Source organism: Choristoneura fumiferana, chromosome 5 (assembly GCF_025370935.1).
Source record: "Choristoneura fumiferana chromosome 5, NRCan_CFum_1, whole genome shotgun sequence".
NCBI classification, from domain to species: domain Eukaryota; kingdom Metazoa; phylum Arthropoda; class Insecta; order Lepidoptera; family Tortricidae; genus Choristoneura; species Choristoneura fumiferana.
The window spans coordinates 14,746,376-14,766,955 of NC_133476.1; the positions used below are offsets into that span (position 1 = coordinate 14,746,376).

General features: G+C 35.6%; 1 protein-coding gene across 1 annotated transcript in view; it reads left to right on the plus strand.

Moving 5' to 3' along the window:
- Positions 1-20,580, plus strand: part of Rbp6 (RNA-binding protein 6) — a 622,038-nt gene that overhangs the window by 181,853 nt on the left and 419,605 nt on the right. Inside the window, 1 exon segment of the mRNA XM_074088132.1 lies at positions 15,038-15,119. Within this exon segment, the coding sequence (XP_073944233.1) occupies positions 15,038-15,119 (82 nt within the window).

Below are 20,580 nucleotides of genomic sequence, written 5' to 3' on the forward strand. Positions count from 1 at the left end.
GTAATGGTGGTAGCAAAAAGGCAGAAATACAGTTAAAGCAGTCGGGTAAATAGACCTAAATCCGTTACTGTTAGCATCATACGAGCAATGATGGCATAATGTAGACTGGCGACATAAAATACATCAGGATACGGATTTTAAAAGATGTTTAAAGATTCATAAACGTAAGCTTTCCACCTCAGTTCGAGTCGTAAAGTTGAGTGTAATGTGTCTGAATATCGTATTACGTATAATACGGCGGTAACTTGGAGCGTTAGGCCGTGTCTCCACACCTGGTGACATGAATAAACTGTGTCACTGTGGTCTAATATTAAGTTTGCTTGTTTATAATGTTGCTCGCCGAAATGCCGTTGTTATGTTTAGGGTTGCCGGAACAAAAATGAGATAAGGCAAATTTGGCAAGTATAATATAGGGAGTTTTTGCGGGCTCGGAACTTCAAATGAGTTTTTATAGTATGTTCATACTTTAACAGGTAAATACGATGCTTTTTATGGTGATTCGCTTGTGTGACTTATAGAGGAGAAAAGTATTATTCATTTGAAAACAATATATTAATTGCGAAGCCCGTGGTTCTTCTAAACACGATTCGAGGAAGACGGCAGGGCAGGGCTTAGGAGTTTCGACAACGCGTCTTTTAGTTCCTACATTCTGGCAACCCTAAATTGGTTGTTTGCTTTAGACGGGATCTTGTGTTTGTGCGTTTGTGCTTATATGAACACGTGATATAGTTAGTGATTTTGACAACACCTTTTGTTTTATCGTAAACAACAATAGTAAGCATTTTCGCATCTTCTCTGTAAACTTAGTTGGAATGTTAATTCTTACGTACTCGTAGGCACTGAGCATTGAGTAATTTATAAAAAAAAAATTAGAACTCAGAATCGTTATTATCAATATTGAGTATGAACATACACTAAAGTGGTTAAGAATCTGCATAATTTTGACGATGATATGTCGGCGCATCTTTTGGCCTTTCCAAAGGCCGTAACCTCACCTTCAATTAAAAACAAACTTTTAGTTATGACTGTGTTTGGTGGGCTGATTTAGCAAGTTACAATTTTTCTCGAAATTAATTTTGTAGTATTACTCTTTAACTTCTTTAAGGAACTATTTGAGACTTCTGCGTCACACAGCTTACAAGTAGTGAATGATTTTTCAAGACAAACATTACGTTCAATAGATTGTCTAGAAATATACTCAGCGGCACAAAATTTGGCCTACTCTACATAATACAAAATTACTTATTACTGCATATATTTGAGGGCCATATTTTTGCCGCTCTATTTTATTTTTGGATTCTGGAGGATCCGGAGATACAAGCTTTTTAAATTTTATAATTTGTTGATGGCTAAACGAGTTTTTATTTGGACTTTACGATTAGTTAACCCCCGCTAACACTACAATAGTACTTAGTTCGAGTCCTGGAGCTAAGTTCTCAGCGCTGACTGACTTTAATTCATCGCAAGCCGCCATCTGGGATTGCTTGAAGATGTCACAGAGATACTATAGTCCAACTCGTACTTCGTATTGGAACTTCGGCTTAGTTTGACTGGCAAAGATTTAAGCATTAGTAGTAGTTCACTATGGAGATTAACAGCAATGCTGCAGCATGCAGTCACGGACAGAAATACTTCTTGAATTGTGAACCAATGTGCAACCATCTCACAGAAAATTATATCGATATGACAATGCGTATCTATCTAATACCTTTAAACAAGCAATTCTTGTATATACTCGTACGAGTACATACATAAAATCAGAATCAGGCTCCAACGATTTCGATGAAATTTGGTATGTAGGAGTTTTCGGGGATGACAAATTGATCTAGCTTGGTCTTATCTCTGGGAACGAGTTTTAGCCCGAGCAAAACTCGGTCGCCCAGGTACTCTTTAAAAAATACTATAAATTTTAAGTACCGTGAAAACGTTCTAAGCTGGATCACGATCAAAGTACACGCATGGGAACTTCAATAGAATTTGGGTTTATGGAAAGTAAATATTAAACTCAGTCTTTATGTAGTGACAACATGTATGAAACTATCCAGCTTAAATCAAATTGAACAATCCAAACTTGATCAATATTTCCAGTAAATGGCAGTAAATGAAAAGAATGAACAATAAAAAAACTTTTTCATCGCAATTACTTTGGTACAGTCACCTGCAGTAATAACTGTCACAGCAGAGAGTGCAAAAATATGTGACACTTCCGACTGGCCCTGGAAATGGAGTTATGTCAGATATTTTATGCACGCTTTGTTGTATCAGATATTAGAACTTTTCGTGTCCAAGCTCGTCTGACACTTGGCTGGTTTTCGATTTTTTTTTCGCAATGTCACGAATAATTATTTCCGTTGTTAAATCTTCTTGTTCAAATCGAGTGACAATATCTGCTTGCAAAGACGTAGTCTAATGACCTAGACAGAGTTCCGGATTTAGATCCGTTCCACCATCTAATTCAAACCTCCACGCGAAACTAACGCAATGTGTCATATACAGATTACTCGGGAAATATTTTAGTTTGTGCAAGTGGATCTTACAGATTATAGACAATACCGCCAAGGACCAGAGTTTCTTGCAAACTTTAGGCAGGAGTTAGATAAGTTCCTTCCTCCGGTCCTTAAATTGAAATGGGTACCAAAATATCTAGTTGGTTTGTTATTAACTGTTGAACAAAGGTATCGGTGCTATCTTTAGTTGGCGTTTTTGATGACTCTCTAAGTCCAATCTGTATTCTGATAAGGATAATAAATTACAGAAATAACTTTAAGATTAAACTTTGAATTTCGTTTCAGTAAAAGATATATTCTAATGCAGTAAAGAAAATCAATCTAAATTTAAGATTTTTCATAACAATTACATTTTCACACCTCTCCTTCAGAAAAGTAACTTTTCCTCCCTGACGAGAGGGATCAAAGTGCAACTTTTCTGTTCAAGGCTTTTCTAAGTATTTTATTGCAAATGGCATTTTTTGAAGTTGATAATTGTAAAGCCACGCCTTTTTCTATGCTGGTTGTTCTTTAATAATATTAAGAATTATTATTTTTCAAGTTCCTTTTAATGCTCGATGTGAAAAGTGGTATGAGCCACTCGGGAGCAAAATTATTTTCATTTTGGGCGTTAACACTTGCAGCCCTCATTACGCTCAGGATTCTACTTTAGAATCCCTCGCTACGCTCAGGATTCTATTGCAGAATCCTTCGCTACATTCTGGATTCATTGTACGCCCTCGCCGTAAATACACCATTTTGCTCCATTGTGACACAAATAACTATTTTAACACAGTTACCTAAAGCATTCTCTTTTGAATGTAGACCTGTAGCATTTATTATGAAGCTCTAAAATATGTTCGAAATTAGTTATTCCGACTCCTGGAAATGGGTTAAACAAAATTCACTTTTAATATTTGAATAAAATAAATAAAATGCAGATATAATAATTGGAGCTATAGTTAATCAAAAACAAAATGTAAAACATTTTACTTGTTTTAAAATATGAAAATATGTAAGTACATATTCGTAAGAATAGAATTCTCTTAAATGTTAACAGATTAAACAAAAGCTTCGTAATTGAATCGTTGCACAAAACGAATGTCAATTTTCTCACCAATATTAAAACTAGTGGTATCCACAAAACTGTTAGTATAAAAAATACTTTAGTATCAAAACACCTGTATAAATTAAAGTATAAACAATAGCTAAACTAACTATTGTTGTTTGGTGCCGGCGGTCGGGAGATTACTTGACAATGTCATGAGTAACAAAGTCCCGAACTTCGTAGACAACTTCTGCTTCGTGCGCCCCTTAAATTGAATCTGAACATCTGCACTCGCTTGATAGTTATTACGAATAAAATTACTCGATATTAGACTTAGGCTTCAGCTTGGTGTATCTGGGTAACTTACAGGGAGCATTTTTAGGGTTCCCCAGTTAAAATGGCAAAATGAACCCTTATAGTTTCGCCATGTTCGTACGCCCGCTTGTCTGTATCATTCTGTATGTTTCAAGCTGAGGAATAATAACGTACAAAATAAAACTTAAAAAGATTACATCGTGTTCTAAAAAATTAATTAACTGAATTCTGACAGCGCAAATAATATTAAGCATCAAAAGTTGAATTAAATATGTTATTTATAAACAATGCCCATGTAATAAGAAAATTAAGAGCAAAAAAGACATAGGTTACAATTTAGGTATATTGCGCAACCAAAATTTTATTTTCTCGTCATAGCAATGTTTATCCAAATTAGCAATCAAATTAATTCTTAATGTAACAGATAACGTCATAATACTAATTAACCTTTCCATTGCACAATAGAGACTGTTATAAAATTAATTAGGCTTTTGTGATTTTAATTACGTGTGATATATAAAATGACAAGATGAGATGACAGTTAATACCATTGAATTTATTACCTTTTCCATTAAACTACTGTTCGAGTACAATAAACTAAAATAATCAACACGGCGGTGTCGAATAAAAAGCACAAATATGTACATATAACACGAACAGCCACAGGAAATCGTAAAAGCAATATATAACGATCGTGTATATAATGGGCGAATCTGAATGTGTCAGTGCGTAATTTATCGCGGAACGTGTTTTTTGTGGAGGCCCTCTCTTGACCTCATAAAACACAGAGCCCGATGCAGGGCTGAAATCGGAGAGAGTACTCGACAGGGCCGGCCCGCGGCGGCCATCGAAAGTGGGAAAAACAACCGATCGCCACTCGACTGAGACGAAGCAGATGACACTTCACACGTCGTCGTGATTTTTACAACATTCCCCCTCGACTTTGTGGCGTTTTTTGCTCGCAATTACTTTGATGTAAGCACGATTTTTTTCACGCCGCCACGTCTGTGTTTTGAGTGTAAGCCCGTGGTTGATAAGTCATGTTTTTATCATTTTTAAGGTTTCCCGTCGAGGGCTCGCCAGAAGCCTTTGTCTATTTCGTGTACTCATCCGTTAATGACTCCGATACTTGAAGGAAAAAATAGAAAAGGAAAATGAGTCTTTTATGTGGTGTTTTGTAAACACAAAATTAACAGCTAAATTTTAGCTCGTAATTACTTCGCTCGAATTACACAAGTGCCAAATGTACGTAAAGATTTTTATGGAACATAAATTTGTAACAGTGTGGTTTTGTGAGTGCAAAGGGTAACCGTAGATTGTTACTTTTATGGCAATATGAATATCTTGTTTCACAATCATATACATTTTGGGTGTGTCAATAAAACGACGACATTCGAGAAATCACCAGAGAAATATATGAGAAACACCCCTTAATATTGATACCGTTTTGAAAATCAATTTCTGAATCTGGTTTCCGATTCTGCGTACGATGATGTCCTCTTATAGCATTACGTTTTGAGATAAAATAACAGTCGTAAAACTGGTGGGTGGAAGTGCCACCACCCTTTCTATGTACCAAACCAAAATTTGAGTACATTTCGGCGGCATCCAACAGTTTCTTCGTATTTTTGATGTGAAAAGCATAATTATTTATAAAATAATTTAGTTAAAGTACCCGTAACGTTAAGTAAACATAAACAAAGTTTATTACTACGATAAATAAAAAAATACACAATCTGAAATTATTTTTATCAAATAGATACAATTAGTGTTCCTAGCTTAGCTTATGTAAGGAAATATAGTGCAAAAACTTTTTTTTATTAGAGTCTATGTTTTATTATAGTCGAGTTGAGTTTTTTTTAGAGTCCACACTTTGAGTTTGTGATTTAATTTTAGTAACGAATTTAATAAGACATTATACATTTAAGTTATCAGGTAACATAATTTAAAAGTTGACTTAATGTTTAGCAGCGATAACTATATACCATATTAATATTTAACCAATACTTCAAACTTTTGACGTATAACATACAAATTACAAGTGCTGGAGAGAGACACTGGTTTTTTGCGCTGCTTTTTAAAGGTGACATCGGATGAGCAAGGCAAAGTTAACAAGGCGATGCGAATACCGCAGTGTCTTTGCGTAGCGGTTGAAATTGGTATAAAAGATAAATTGACAATTGTCTGTTTTCGAAATCTGCTGTAAAATCAAACATTCTTAACATGACAATAAAATGTGCAAGACTGCGTTTAGAGAACGTTTCGTTAATAAAATTTCGTCAATGTTTGTGTGGAAAAATATCGTGGACGAGGGTATCAGACCGAGTGAGAGATTCGCGGATCCAAACGTGTGTCGTACGTGGCTGGCGGTTTGCCAACCACAATACACATTTAACAGGGAGTTTTTATTCACAGGACACAATTTTAAACTAGTCTATAAACGTTAAAAGTAATAGTAAGTAAAGCCCCTTCGTTTTTATTTTGATGTGTTGAGAATTGTTAAGGTGATTTCAGAAAAGCCAGACACAAAGTAAAATAAAAAACTGCTTCGGTACAATTCGAGAATGTGAACTTTTGGAAAGGATGTGAAAAATATATTGATATGAATAATATCATCGTGTTGTCATCAGAAAAATACGCGAAATTGCCAAGTTTCGCGTCATTACCACATTAAGTGGATGAAAATCAAGTTATAGATAGTTACAGGTAAAGCTAATAAAGCGTGATAAAAAAAGAAAAATCTCGTATTAAAAAAAAAGAATAGTGATTCACGGAATTCATCATCATCAACCTTAGTCTTTTATTCATAAACCTCATAGTTTTCCAGTAAATTCTTTTGATGTACGGACATACATACCGACAAGAGATATTAGGATTCCGTTTTTGTCATTTTGGCTGCGGAATCCAAAAAACACAACCAATTGAAAACAGCACGAGTTGAAAATTATAACAAGTTCGTCGATTTAATGCATCCAGTCGAAAACTACGACTGCGGCACACTTTATTTGCTGACAGCAGTGAAAATTTGCGTCAGGCTAAGTGCCAAATTTATAACATTGGACTGTACTACGAAAGGTTTTTACGCTAATTGGTTCGGTTGAGCAAGGATTGTTAAAGATAAAATATGCGATGCGGATTGTTTTCGTTTACATTTTGATTGATTGCTTCATTACCACTGCGAAATTCGATGACGAAAGAATATTTTCCAGAACAAGAAGAATATTTTGTCCAGTGGCGTATAGCACGCAGCACGGAATGCTGAGGACCTGGGTTCGATTCCCAGCGCTGTTCTCTTTTTCTGGTTTTTCTGTGCATCTATGTTTCAGTTTGTATTTTCGATAGAATATTTTCTGTTTTACGTGACTGTGAATGATGATTTTTATGTGTATTATTTTAGAATCTCTCTTTTTCCGATTTTAATGATTGCGGATCTTTAGAGACGATTACGGCAGTGGTATGTAAATATCGCATGACCGATCGATATACGAGAAAATTAAAAAGATTACCGCATACAACTATGAAGAAAAGTCTCTGAAATAATGTCTAACCGACTACATTGGTTAGTTTAACAACAATAAGTAGATGTAGGAGGTTTCGTAGTTATAACATGGTTAAAGTTGTCCTCCATTCACTTTACTTATAAACAAGCTCCCCTGACAAAAAAAAATAATATTTGTTAATTAAGTAATGCTTTCCTTTTTTCAATTAGTTCAGAAAACAATTACAGATGTTTTTCCTAATGTCGTACGAAACTTTGTTCTAGCCTTAACCAGCACGCTTTAAATTGTATTTTTTAATTTTAACAGCTCTACTTAGCTAACAGGTATCACATTGTTTCGTTGTAATGGATGCGACGGGTCATTTCGGGCGATTCGTCGGACTAGTTTCCAATTTTATGGTGGTTGGGTCGGCGGCAGCACCATGCGTTCCTTCCTAATTCGAAACGTTGATCGGTTTATTCGAAAAAATAAAATGCGGTTTTTTGGAATATCTATAGTAAAAATAACGATCAAAATATGAAATATCTAAGTATACAAGAGACAAACGAAAAACGAATAACGGTGAACAGAAATCATCATAATGTTCAAATAAGGCACCTTTTGCAATTCTAATACCAAAATGTATATTACCTAACTAAACCTAACCTAGAAAAGTTGAAATATTAAAATGAAAAAAAGACAACAAAGACAACACAGACTAATTATCAAGAACTTACTATTATTTTACAAATTAATTAACCAAAATAAATTTAAAATTTCCAATTAGAGTCGCTTCGTTTCACCACCGACCACGACAAGTTGTTGCCTACTTCTGTCGAATTCCGCACAAAAGTTAGTACATTAAAACTGCCAATTAGAGGCATTTCAAGTCAAAGTTGTTTAAGAATTCGCGTAATTATTCTTGGATGACTTAACGAGAATGGATACTTGACAATTCTATTGGCAAATAACCCTTTCTTAGCGTAATTGTCCGGTCTCTTGAATCAGTGGATTCAACTTTTTTTAGAATAACAGAAATACTATAAAAGTAAAGGAGTTTTTACGTGTAGGTAGCAAAAGATCAAAAATGATATCATTTTGGAAACAAATAAACGTGCTGTGATATAACTAACGGCTTATACATAGATATTGCGTGCTCGTGCTCAGAATAAATAATTATTGTAAACAATTTTGATGTTATCTATACGTATCTACGTGTAGTGTAAGGGTTGAACGGATCCCGACCGAATTTCGATTTTATGGTCACTGAACAATCTTCAGTCATTGAACGTTTTCCTGACTAGAAAATACTTTTACTTTCAAGAGACTTCCAACGTTCGCTTGAAAAAATCTTGGAAAACTAAGGGGGATTGTGCAGTAACAATAAATCATTCTAAGTACTTTAAAAACATTTTTACATTGTTTTTGTATACTGTAATGTACATGATTCCTTTTGCTGATACATGTAATATCAACATGACGTTTGCAGCAAAAAGTCCCATCCTGGTACGTGATTCAGTTTGTTCGACTGTACATTAATAAAGTGCATTATTTAATAGTGACAACGATTTAAAACTAGTTTTTAGCTGAATACGAGGTAGTGTTAAGTCTCTGTTAAACGAATTTTAGTTGTATGCTCTGAGGAATATGACACAATAATGAGAAATTTCGTTGGTATAAATTAAAAATTGTAACCTACGTAAAGTATATAAATCTGATGAGAACCTACTATCAAGCCATGTTGTATGCAATATAAAAATAAGTAACATTAATCAAAGACCCAATTTGCTGTAACCTACATATAAGGTCTTGGCAAGTGAAGCAATAATTACAACGTTGCAGCGATATACGATACGCTAACATTTCAGTCGCGGAGCGCTAGTTTCAGTAATATGGTAACTTCCAATTTAATGGTGGTTGAGCAAGTGCTGCGTGGGCTCACCGACAAAAGATATTAAAATATGGTACGCCTCGCGCACGTCATTACTGTTGGTATGCAATACGCGGTTTAATACGATTCAACGTTGAAATATAAAACTCGCAATATTGAAAAAATATTCAAAAAAAGAAAGAGAAAGGGTACTTTTACACGTCTTTTTATATTGTCAGTGCTATCGGAAAGACCATCATTGCCAAGAAGAACCATCAAATTTAATAAAATTAATCAAATTAATAGTATCTAATTCATTGGATTTAAAGAAATAACAAGCTTTCCAACCTACTCGTATCGACTTAGGTACCTATATGTAAATCAGACCAACCAATACTAAACTTTATGCGAACGACATTAAAGCTTTTTTGATTCACAGATAAGTTGGTCAGTCTGTGCCTAGGATAAATATATCGATACTGACGAGTGAAATTAATAATTTGGATGCAGAAGAGTTTTTTAGTTTTTAATCGATATATTTTTATTTTTACTTACTTTTTTGTTCAAAAGTCGTAAAATTGTTTTCTATAGCAATATACATAATTAAAATCGTATGAGCACAAACCCTTTATTATTAGATATTGCAGAGTTCCACTATTCATCTCTTGGCTCCATCAGCAGATTCTCATAACAAAGCTCAATCTATTGGAGTTCTAAAAATGTATCAAAATATGCCCTAATTTGAGTGCAGCCATTATTTAGATCCTCCTCCTGGTTCCATCATCAGATCAGTTCAGTGGAAGTAGGTTTAAAATGACTTGTAAAATTTTAGTAAGTAGGTACATTGTTAGTAATTACGTTACAGATGAAGTAAATAAGCACGTATCATTACTACCTAATAATTTATTATTACGTGAGTCTGTTTGTTTGTTACGGTTTCATGCTTAGAGCATCCACCCGATCGTGATGAAATTCTGTAAAGATATAGTTTGGGAGTCAACGCGTGCAATGCCGCGGGTAAAGCTAGTATTATATAACTTATGATGCAAAATTGCTATAGTATAAGTGTTCCATGCACAGCTTAACTTGAGCTGAGCCGACGAGCGAATGTTGTTTTAAGGGGCAAAGTTAAACGCGGTTAACTTAATAAATAGAACACTTGCTAGTTGGGCTTGTAAAACTTTTACCATCATATTTAGCGTTCGGCGTTATAACAAGAATATTTAATCTAATGTAACATGTGCATTAAATTGTTATGCAGCACAACAGGCTCCTACTGTGTCTTTTATAACTGATGAATTTATTGCGAGTTTTAAAACTATCACAGTTGCAGCACTATTTTGTTTTTGTGTAGGTATATTTAGCTTTTCGCATGATTAAACTTCCAAAGAAAAATCATTGTTTGAAAAATAAGTTCCTGGTGTTCACTTTAATTATTTTGTAAAAGTTATGTTATGATTATTAGGGAACGTATTTAAATATCTTAAATTGGAATATCCATACCTAGTTAAAATATCGAACCTACTTTCTATATTTTGACCGTCGGCTTTTTAACATTAGATATATTAATTTTCGATATTCAGATACGTCCCCGATTATAACCAGCATTTATAGTCTACTACTTTCGTGAAATTTGGAATGAAGATAGACTTTATCCCAGAAAATTGCCTGGTTTCCGCACGATACCGATAAAAGAATTCTTTACAGACAGAGTCGCGGGCAAGAGTTAGAGCTTTAAAATATCTACGCAATTAAATAATTGCATTAAAATTAAAGTCAACATCTCTTTGTACACTGCAATTTAATTTGGCAAAGTACACGTTCAATAGTTTCAGCTAGAAATAAGGAAAAAGGGAACAAATCCAAGCGCAAAAAACCGAGATAACCCTCAATGTCCGTGTAGTTTTTAGACGTACAAAATCTCCAATCTCTTGAGAAGTGCGCTCGAATAATTCAGGTACCGCCACGAGTTGTGTTTGGATGGAAACGCTACTCGCCAGCCAAATGCTAATTTTATGGTGGTTGAGCAACTGTGCCGAATCTACCCCGCTGTCCTTCGCACTGGCTCCCCAGTATTGCCTAGTAGGCATCATCTAAATAAAATATACATCCACCCGTAGGCGGATCAGCATCGACGTGACGAGCACGATACGTTGCCGTTTTAGGAACTAATAAGCATTGTTTTGACGACCGGATGGCCAAGTGGTTAGAGAACTTGACTAAGAAGCTTGAGGTCCCGGGTTCGATTACCGGCCGGGGCAGATATTTATATGAATAATACGAATGTTTGTTCTCGGGTCTAGGATGTTAAATATGTATTTAAGTATGTATTTATCTATATAAGTATGTTTATGCGTTGCCTAGTATCCATAGTACAAGCTTTGTTTAGTTTTGACTAGGTAATTGGTGTCAAGTGTCCCATGATATTTATTTATTGTCAAAGCGATTTTTGATGATAAAGTTTTTCGGTTACGCAAGGAAAGATTTAAACCATGTTCAAATTTTGGCTAGCGTATCTGAAAAACATTTCATGGCTGCCCGTGCGCAGCTGATCGTATTAAATTCAATTACACTATAACGTCCCCGACCCACCCATTCGAATAACTTGATCACTTGCATATTATGTCAATAGTGATGTGTGGTGCCATCTATCGAAAACTTCGCAACGTTTTGCCAATAAAACCACAAAAATCAATAGTACATTAATCTTACATTTCAACACAGCGGCAATAAATAAAGTTAAGCATGAACCTTAAATATAATTCTAATCGGTATGAATTCAGAAGCATCTATTGAATTTTAGTTGCTTGTTAATGATTACTTGCGTTATTCATTATGTTCTTATAGTAATCTAGTGACAGACGTATTTGTAACTTTATTCATACCGTAAAAACTAATTTTGTAATTATCATTTTAACACCATTATTTTCCAAGGGTTGTAATATTTATGTGAGTATTCAAAGCACGCAGTCGTTTCCGCGTCGTGGCCGGTTTGAGGTGCTATAAAGATGCCTCAAGATGACGAGGGTTAGAATGACTTCTGCTGCCATAATTTTTGCATAATATTATTGCTTGTAAAACAATTAACTCCTTACTCCCTAGTGCTGCAATCACTGCAACTACGATAATATCTATTGACAAAACATATTCTCCATTCAAAATAAAAATCATTTCACACTTGCAAAGTCACACAACTTGTATAGTGAAATTCAATTCGCTCTGCATTTAAATGTGATTAAAAACTTTGACGAATTTCCAATGCTCCAATTTGCATAATAATGTAATAATTGAATTAAGCCAATGTACGCTCCATTACCCACGTACGCCCTTCGCAACGAAGAAAATAAAAACTGTAAAATGCGCTTCGTTTCCCATATGTCCTAGGTGATTAATGGCATAGTCAGCATGCAATCGTTACTTTTCATTACTGTTCCAAAGTGCGGACCCTAAAGCCGCGGCCGCCTGGTCAGATTAGAAAAGTTTACTTCTAAACAAGTCGAAAATCGACTTTAAAAGCATGGCCCAACATTTGGTTTTGCAAGCTCCTCGCAGCCGGATTGAAGGCAAGTTTAAATTGGAATGTATCCCGCAATAAGCCTCTCGTGATTGGCCTGTTTGTTCTTAATTACCTAGTAGGTATTAATCCTGAAGTTCACAGAATGCATTTCCAAAAGTACTGCGGTTTGATAAACTTTACATTGTATCAATAATCGTTATTTTTTTAACAGTGCGCCTTTACTTTCTCTTCGCTGAAGAAATCCTTGTCTTGAGGGAATAACATCAGAAAAAAAACCTTGTAATTTTTTTGTATTCTAGGTCCAAAGGCTTGTGCTGTATAATAATTTATTCATCTTGCAATCTAACATTTTGTCAACTAGAACGGCTTTGAAGAATACTTAACTTCTTTTCAGTGCATATTTATTATGTATTTTTAAAACACTAAAGCAATGGTGGTGAAATAAAAAAAATTAAATAGCTCTGCAAAAAGCAAGAATTAGATCAAAAATAACACTTACTTTACCCAGTATGTTGCGTAACACATGTTTATCAAAAAATAATAACTAAAATTACACAATACAACAACATTTTCACAAAATTACGTAATCTAATAGTAAGTATATTTATGCCTACTACAGTGTTGACTGTGGTCTCAAAAAGGAGTCCACTCAGCATGTGTCGCCGCAGATAGTGCAACGACGCTGATTATCAATAAATCCATATGACAATCTCAAAGCATAAATATAACTTGCAAGTGAGAAGCGAAATACAACAGAAAGAACAGTGATCAAATAACAGTTTTAGTTTTTAAATAAATAAATATACGAAAATACGAATAAGGTATGTGGTTCAAGTCCAAAGCATTAAGTATTTATGTAGTTAATCAAAGGATGCTTGTTCATTTACATATTTACTGTTGTTTATTTATGTAAGTGCGCTTGCAGTATTTAAAAGTTACACTGCCAAATCGATACGATACAGTTTACTTCGAGAAGTAGTTAAATAGTTAACCACGCGGTAAATTGCAACGCACTGCATATTTATGTAGGGTTGCCGCTGAACGAATGTAAAAAAATAGCACAAATAAAAATATAATGCACTCATTTTATCAAATAAAGGATTAGTAAATTAATGTAGGTAAATGACGAATTACAGATATCCTCACTTTGATTTCCACGTATTATACCGCATCAATGACGACCAGGCCCGTTTGTGAGTGCGCTCTTTTTTGCAGCCATCAAAATAATTTATTAATTCATTGTAACATTACATCAAAATATTCAGCTTTTATTAATTGGAGAAAACAATAACATGGTTAAAAAGGTACAATTAAAGTTACACTCAACTAACCTAAAAATAAATTAACTATATATACAATTCCCCCAAGTCTTGTCCCTGAGGAAGAGTGCCCATAAGGCTGGCTGCATTTCCGCGCTGGATCGTGATTCCAATACGTTGGGCGAGAAATAATTGAATACCTACCTACGAGTATGTTTTAATCAAAAGAACGCGTTGGCTACTGGCCGGAAATTATGTAAAGCAGGCCCAAAACATGGAAGTGGGAAATCGGAATATTCATTTTATATGGAGCCCTATCCATTAGTGAGTCTTAGGGCGGCGCGGCCGCAAACAAATCTCGCGGATGCTCCTTGCATGTTTAAGGCAAACATTCGAGACGTTTTAACAAGCCAACATAAATAGAGAAACTCGATACTAAATACTCGAGCTCCCTGTCGAAGCAAATCTCTCGTGACACGATAAACAACCGGAACGGGTCTGTGGAGCGTGCGCTCTCGAACATTCTGCCTGACGACTCCTTCAGTCATTTGAAGGGAACGGCTCTTATCGTCTTACTTTTATGGACTGCGAATCGAAAAGGCTTCGGCGTTACAAAACGAGACCCTTCTATTGTGTGGAAGTGTTGAGTGAATGTACCATGAACGTTCTTTGTCGCTGTACCAATGCGTAACTTTTCGTATTTGGAAAATATACTAACCCTCTGATAATAAAATCAAATAAACATTCGTGTACTTTTTCAACTACTTTTTTGCTGGCCCACGCGCCCGTAGTATATGCCAGGATTAAAAACATATTCAATTTGGCTAAGTGTTTTTAAGGCTCGATATGGATGGACTGCAAGATGATTTATGGTCTGTTGGATTAAGTAAAAATATACCACATTTTTCAACTTACATGAGCAAATTTATGCACAATTATAATACGATTTTGAATGTTACGATATATTACATTTCTGTATTTCTTCATCTTAATACTGACCCTTACGTTTTCTATTAAAAGTTAACTGAACAATATTTAACCTATTTTTTTCTCCTCTTTACAGAAAGCCTTCGAGATTACTTTAGCAAATTCGGCGAAATCACAGAAGTTATGGTTATGAAAGATCCAACAACGAGGCGGTCGAGGTACGTCTTTATACATTCAATTTGCAAGAATATTCAACTAGGATTTGGTATTTTATTGTAATCGTCGAGATATTTTCATGAGAAACGAAAATTATTTGGGCACCAGCTGATGTACAAAAGTGGGAATAACAAGAAGTGAAAGAGAGATCTGCTTCTGTATTTTTAACCCCCGACGCAAAAAGAGGGGTGTTATAAGTTTGACCGCTTTGTGTGTCTGTCTGTCTGTGGCACCGTAGCTCTTAGACGAGTGAACCGATTTGAATGCGTTTTTTTATTTGAAAGCAGATTTTCTAGCAATGGTTCTTAGACATGTTTAATCAAAATCGGTTCAGCCGTTTTTGAGATATTGAACTTTAAAGTGACAAAGTGATAAAGGGTTTTTCAAATTTTTCTTGGTTAGGTTATTACTTGAAATGCTTGAAATTATTCATAAATTTAATTTGGTTGCAACGTTATGATCAGATCAGGTGACCGCAACAATTAATCAGCAACAGAATTAATATTAATTTTTATGTGAAATTACTTAGACATCAAAAAGGAAACGCTTAGATTTGTAGCGTGAGTTGACATAGGTACTTCTATGTTGCTACAATCTTGACAGAGGTTATGTGGTCATTGTTTCAGGATCAGTAGTGAATCTTAATGACCACTTTCTTGGGAAAAAAGTGTGCTGGATTCCCCTTAATTAAGTTGGTGTTAACATTAGCGACATTTATTTTTTGGCCATAAATAATCCTGCAAGATGATTGGACACAAGTTTCTCATACTGAGACGCAAGGACAGCAGGGCTACTCCGAAACTCGAAACTCGAAGTTCGTGTCGTGCGGTCCCTCTCGCTCTCGTATTAAATAGTATAAGTGTCAGAGGGACCGCACGACACGAACTTCGAGTTTCGAGTTTCGGAGTAGCCCTGCAGATGTCCACTAGATTGTTAGTTAAATACAACACTGCTAGCCTAGCTTACAACTCGTGCCGTCCTAATTTGAATAGTGTGTTGAGTAAAGCTACCCATTTTTGTCGAACAGCAACTTTAGCCGCGGTCGTTCAGTTGGCGCGTGGCCTGGCCGACTCCCGCCAAAAGTTATCGGTTTGCTAATAAGTTTCATTCTATGTAGAGGCATGCTCGTTCCAAAATTTGCGGTTACCTTTGAATCGTAAGCAGTTAAATGTTAGACTCCAATTTTAGGAACTTAACAATAGAACTCGAATTATTCCAACTGAATTAAGCATTTGGACGAGTACAATGAGTGGGGATTTCGGTATCCACTTTACAGTTGCTAAACTAAATTCCCACAATAGCTATATTGCTTTGGGCATAGCTCGAATATTTTGGCGCGTAGCTCATTGACCTCTGTTTGTTTTGAAAGTTTTAAAATACAAATACAAATAATAATATTATGTTTATTGCATGGTCATGAGTAATATAAATCTTAATAATGTTTGGTTTACGTGTACAGTTCGTCATGTCCTACCTCAGAGAGGCGTACACTATTTAAACTTAGTTTATTTATAAAGGTATAAATTATTACAATGTCATACTGAATGTCACCACATTACATTGTCAGTCAAGATATTATACACGATTTATACATAACTACAGATCATTCATTGATTTTTTAAAATTTACTTGTTTTTTTCTTCATCAAATCATGTGTTCAATAATGTATGATCAATAATTTTGCAAGTTGTTATGTTCGAACAAGTGACTTCTGTACCATTTTTTAAACAGTTCCAACATCTGTATAAAATCTTTAAAATTTTAATAACTAGAATAACACCTTGGCCTTTAACATTTTATTTAACATTGAACGTTGGGGTGGTAGAGGAATTTCTTGGTCAATTATATATAATTCTAATGTGACGTAAAATGTGATATGGTCGTGAAATCATCGAAAATTTTAATAATTAAAAGCTAGTTCACAATAAAACCAATCTCGATCAGCCGTTACTATAGCACCGAACAACAATCAAGCCTGTTTAAACAAACTGAGTGGCTTAGCAACTCTCTAGACAAGAAATAAGTTGTCAAAGTGTCGAGGTAAAGTTCGTCCGTAAACAGCGTCTCCTGTTAGGTAAATCGTTGGTTTCACAACTCAATATCGCCCCTCGTCCCTCCACCCTGAAATAATATCCAGAGAACCGATATTGAAGCGGCTCAGCTGAATCTGAATGCAGCCTGCCAGCTATTACAGTGCTCTGCCTCTCAGCCAAATGTAACGTAAACGTCTTTTGTTTATGCTTATTGGTATATTGGATAAAGCCACTGTTAACATCCTGTTAATTAAATGCCTTAGCTTACGTCACAATCAACAAGACTTGTGCGCATCTAGGGCAGCAACTGAAATGTTTGTGATCGTAATGCGTTTTGACTTCTTACATCATTATTTTTTGATAAAGCTCGAAGTGCTTTAAACATTATTATGAGCTGAAATCATAAGCCCGAGGCTCGTTTTAACCGACATACTACTACACAACAAAAACGAAAACGATAAATTCAGCCGAAGTAATCTAACTATTATTGGCATTCTGACAGTCGCTTTACGAGCTGTCACCTTCCACATAAAAAACTGCCCGCGTAAACTTCAAAGTTGCAACCCACTTTTCAAGTTAACAACGTTCTTTTAAATTCGTACACCTACCTTAAATCTTCAACTTAGATACCATAAAGTTGAATCATGAAAATGTGGAAAGAGGTAATACCTGAGGTAGTATTTTTTCGGTTTTAAATCTTCTGCGACAGTGCTCCGCGTCCAAGGGAAGCACGAAAGTTTTCAGGTCGACACCTTATCGTTACCGTAAATCAAGTGGACATCGGGAAAGGCCGAGATGTACCGTCACCCTGCGCCCTGAAAGTGATAACAGTTTCAAACTTGCCGTCGTAAACAAAGATATTAATGTCGGTTATGTATCTTGCAAATTATTATTAAATGGTTGCTTAGAAAAAAAGCTAATGGTGGCGTGTAATACAATAAATGTTAGCGTAAAGTGTTATGGAAATGGCTATGGCGTTGTCCGGTCACACCTCTCAGATTTAGCCGGTCGGAAAAGTTCGGTGTAGGGCGACTATTGTGTTTGTCAGCGACGCACGCACGCGCGCGATTCCACCCTTAATTCTTCAGATCAAAGGCCGTTTAGTTTGCTCGCCACGGAGTTTCCCCAACTACAGCTTATGCAAGCAAAGTAAATCAATATCGAAAGTCAATGAATCAAGAGTAATATATTCGGGTACATAATAAATGTGCGCTACCTGAAGGCAATATCTGAAAAATTTGCCTGCTCGATATTGCTTACAAGGGAGTTTCCTTTCTCCCCAAAATTTAATGCGTCGTTCGCATTTTTATAAAAGAAGTAGGTGGGTAAGTGAAATAATTCGCGGCCGGTGCCTTATTTCCTTTTATTTATTTTAATGGTAGGTCGCCTTTTTTGTTTTTTTTTTCGTGCGTTTTTTAATGGGAATTCGATTAGTTCATTATAAAAAAAAGATATTCTTAAAGTGTATACATATGAGTACAAATATGTTCATTTAAATATTAGTAAAAAAATCGTTCTTTCCCACTGTATTTAATTTCCATTTCTCTCAAAATTCATTTGTGGCAGATATCAAAATGCTGAACCGCAACTTTTCACAAATTATTGTAGTCGTAAAAACAAAACCCTTTATTATAATTTTATGGTCCAAGTTTGTGTAGTTAAAGACGCCTATTTCCTGTTAGGGGCCGAGCAGATGATTATGATTTAGCAATCGCAAAATTTTCATAATTCATTTGGAGACTCGAAACTTCAGCATTAGCCCTTAATCGTAAATCGGTGAACTAGTTAGGTGCACCTAACGAACGTGTGAGTAACTTTAGGGTTTTCTGATATACGCTCGGCTGAATGGGAATTTATATCATAGCGGGGCTTACACCGGCTTTGAGCGGGCGCGTCTCCATTCACGCCCGTTTCATTCGTTTCGCTTTCCACTAAAAATCTAAAATCAATAAAGGATCATGGCATAAATGCAAAGATTACTTGGTTCGCTATTCGCGCCGCATGAAAAATGTACGCCCCATTACAAGAGGCGTCCGAAATAAAACCGCGAATCACTATGAGGCTGTAAGTAGCGCTATAAAAGGGAGATCTTTCGTTGAAATCGCTTGGGCAAATACCTACAGATGAATGGAGCGGTGTTTAAATGAGAGGGATTGGGGGTATACGGCGGTACCCGCGCGCGCGCCGCCACACGCTCGACACTTAAGTCGCCGTAATCTTGAGAGTTGGTTGAGTCGCCCCCGCAACTGCTGACAAGCGGGCGGGCTTTAAACGATATTCATCAATCTTATTTATATCTCATCGACAATGAAGACTCGCACGTCTAAAAGAAAAAATCTACAAACTTAGTTTAATTTGACTCAGCCAGCGACTGAATGTCCAATGGCCACCAATTTGCACGTGAAATCTTAAATTAGACGATGTTTATGACCACGGTATAGAAGAAAGAGGATGAAAGGGCCTTCGTACCTGTTTTATACAAGAATCTGTGTCACCGCATGTTGATACTACTTACTGCTATTTGATAAGAAAACGAAATGTTGACTATATGATTTTTGGTTGCGAAGTTCCCGTATTAGTACAAACTTGTTCATCATTATGGACTCTCAAGCTAACACAGCATGGCTTAAAAAACAAGCATGTTTTTATGTATGTTCTAAGTGTGGCTACTCTTTCTTACTTAAGTAGTTGATATTTTAATTTTATACTAAATTCAAGAATTTGCTCATACTTGCGGTGCATGTGTCATGTTAAAAAACTCTTTAAATTCCTTTTTTCGTTCCGACGTCGCCTTTCTTTTTACCCGACTGCAAGGAGTGGTATTGTTATAATAGGAAGAAGCTTGATTGTTTTTGATGCCAAAGTTAACAACATATTTAGCTACTATACTGCGCTATCGAGGTATTATTTTGGTAGATCGCACAATCATATTGCAATGCTGATGGCTAACGTATTAAGTTGAACCATGAAACCCAATGGTCCTAAGTGCCTGCCTGACTCAGTGAATGAATAACATTTTGGAATGATGATAGAGGAATAGGTACATAGTTGCGTTTGAAATTAATTCTACTAATTGATGGAGGCTTAATCATCTAACGGCCAATTAGATTGAAGAATACCATTTCTAGGCTATGTGATGGCTGGTTTTGCGGCAGTAAAGTTTTGGGTAGGTATGTACTGTGCTTTGTACTTACTTCATTGAACTATGGTTAAAATATTCTCTTTTGATACTTTTTTGTCATTTGTAAAACAATTTAAAATGTAAAGGTAGGTACTATTAAAAATGGCAACTTTACCTTCCCTGGTCAATTCTTCCTAGGTTTTTCTTGAGTCATATTATCATCAACTCACTGAAGTGTTTCAGAAATTTCTCTAAACAAATCTGGTGAAATAAAAAAAGATTTTTTGTCTGATTTCGTCATTTCATTAA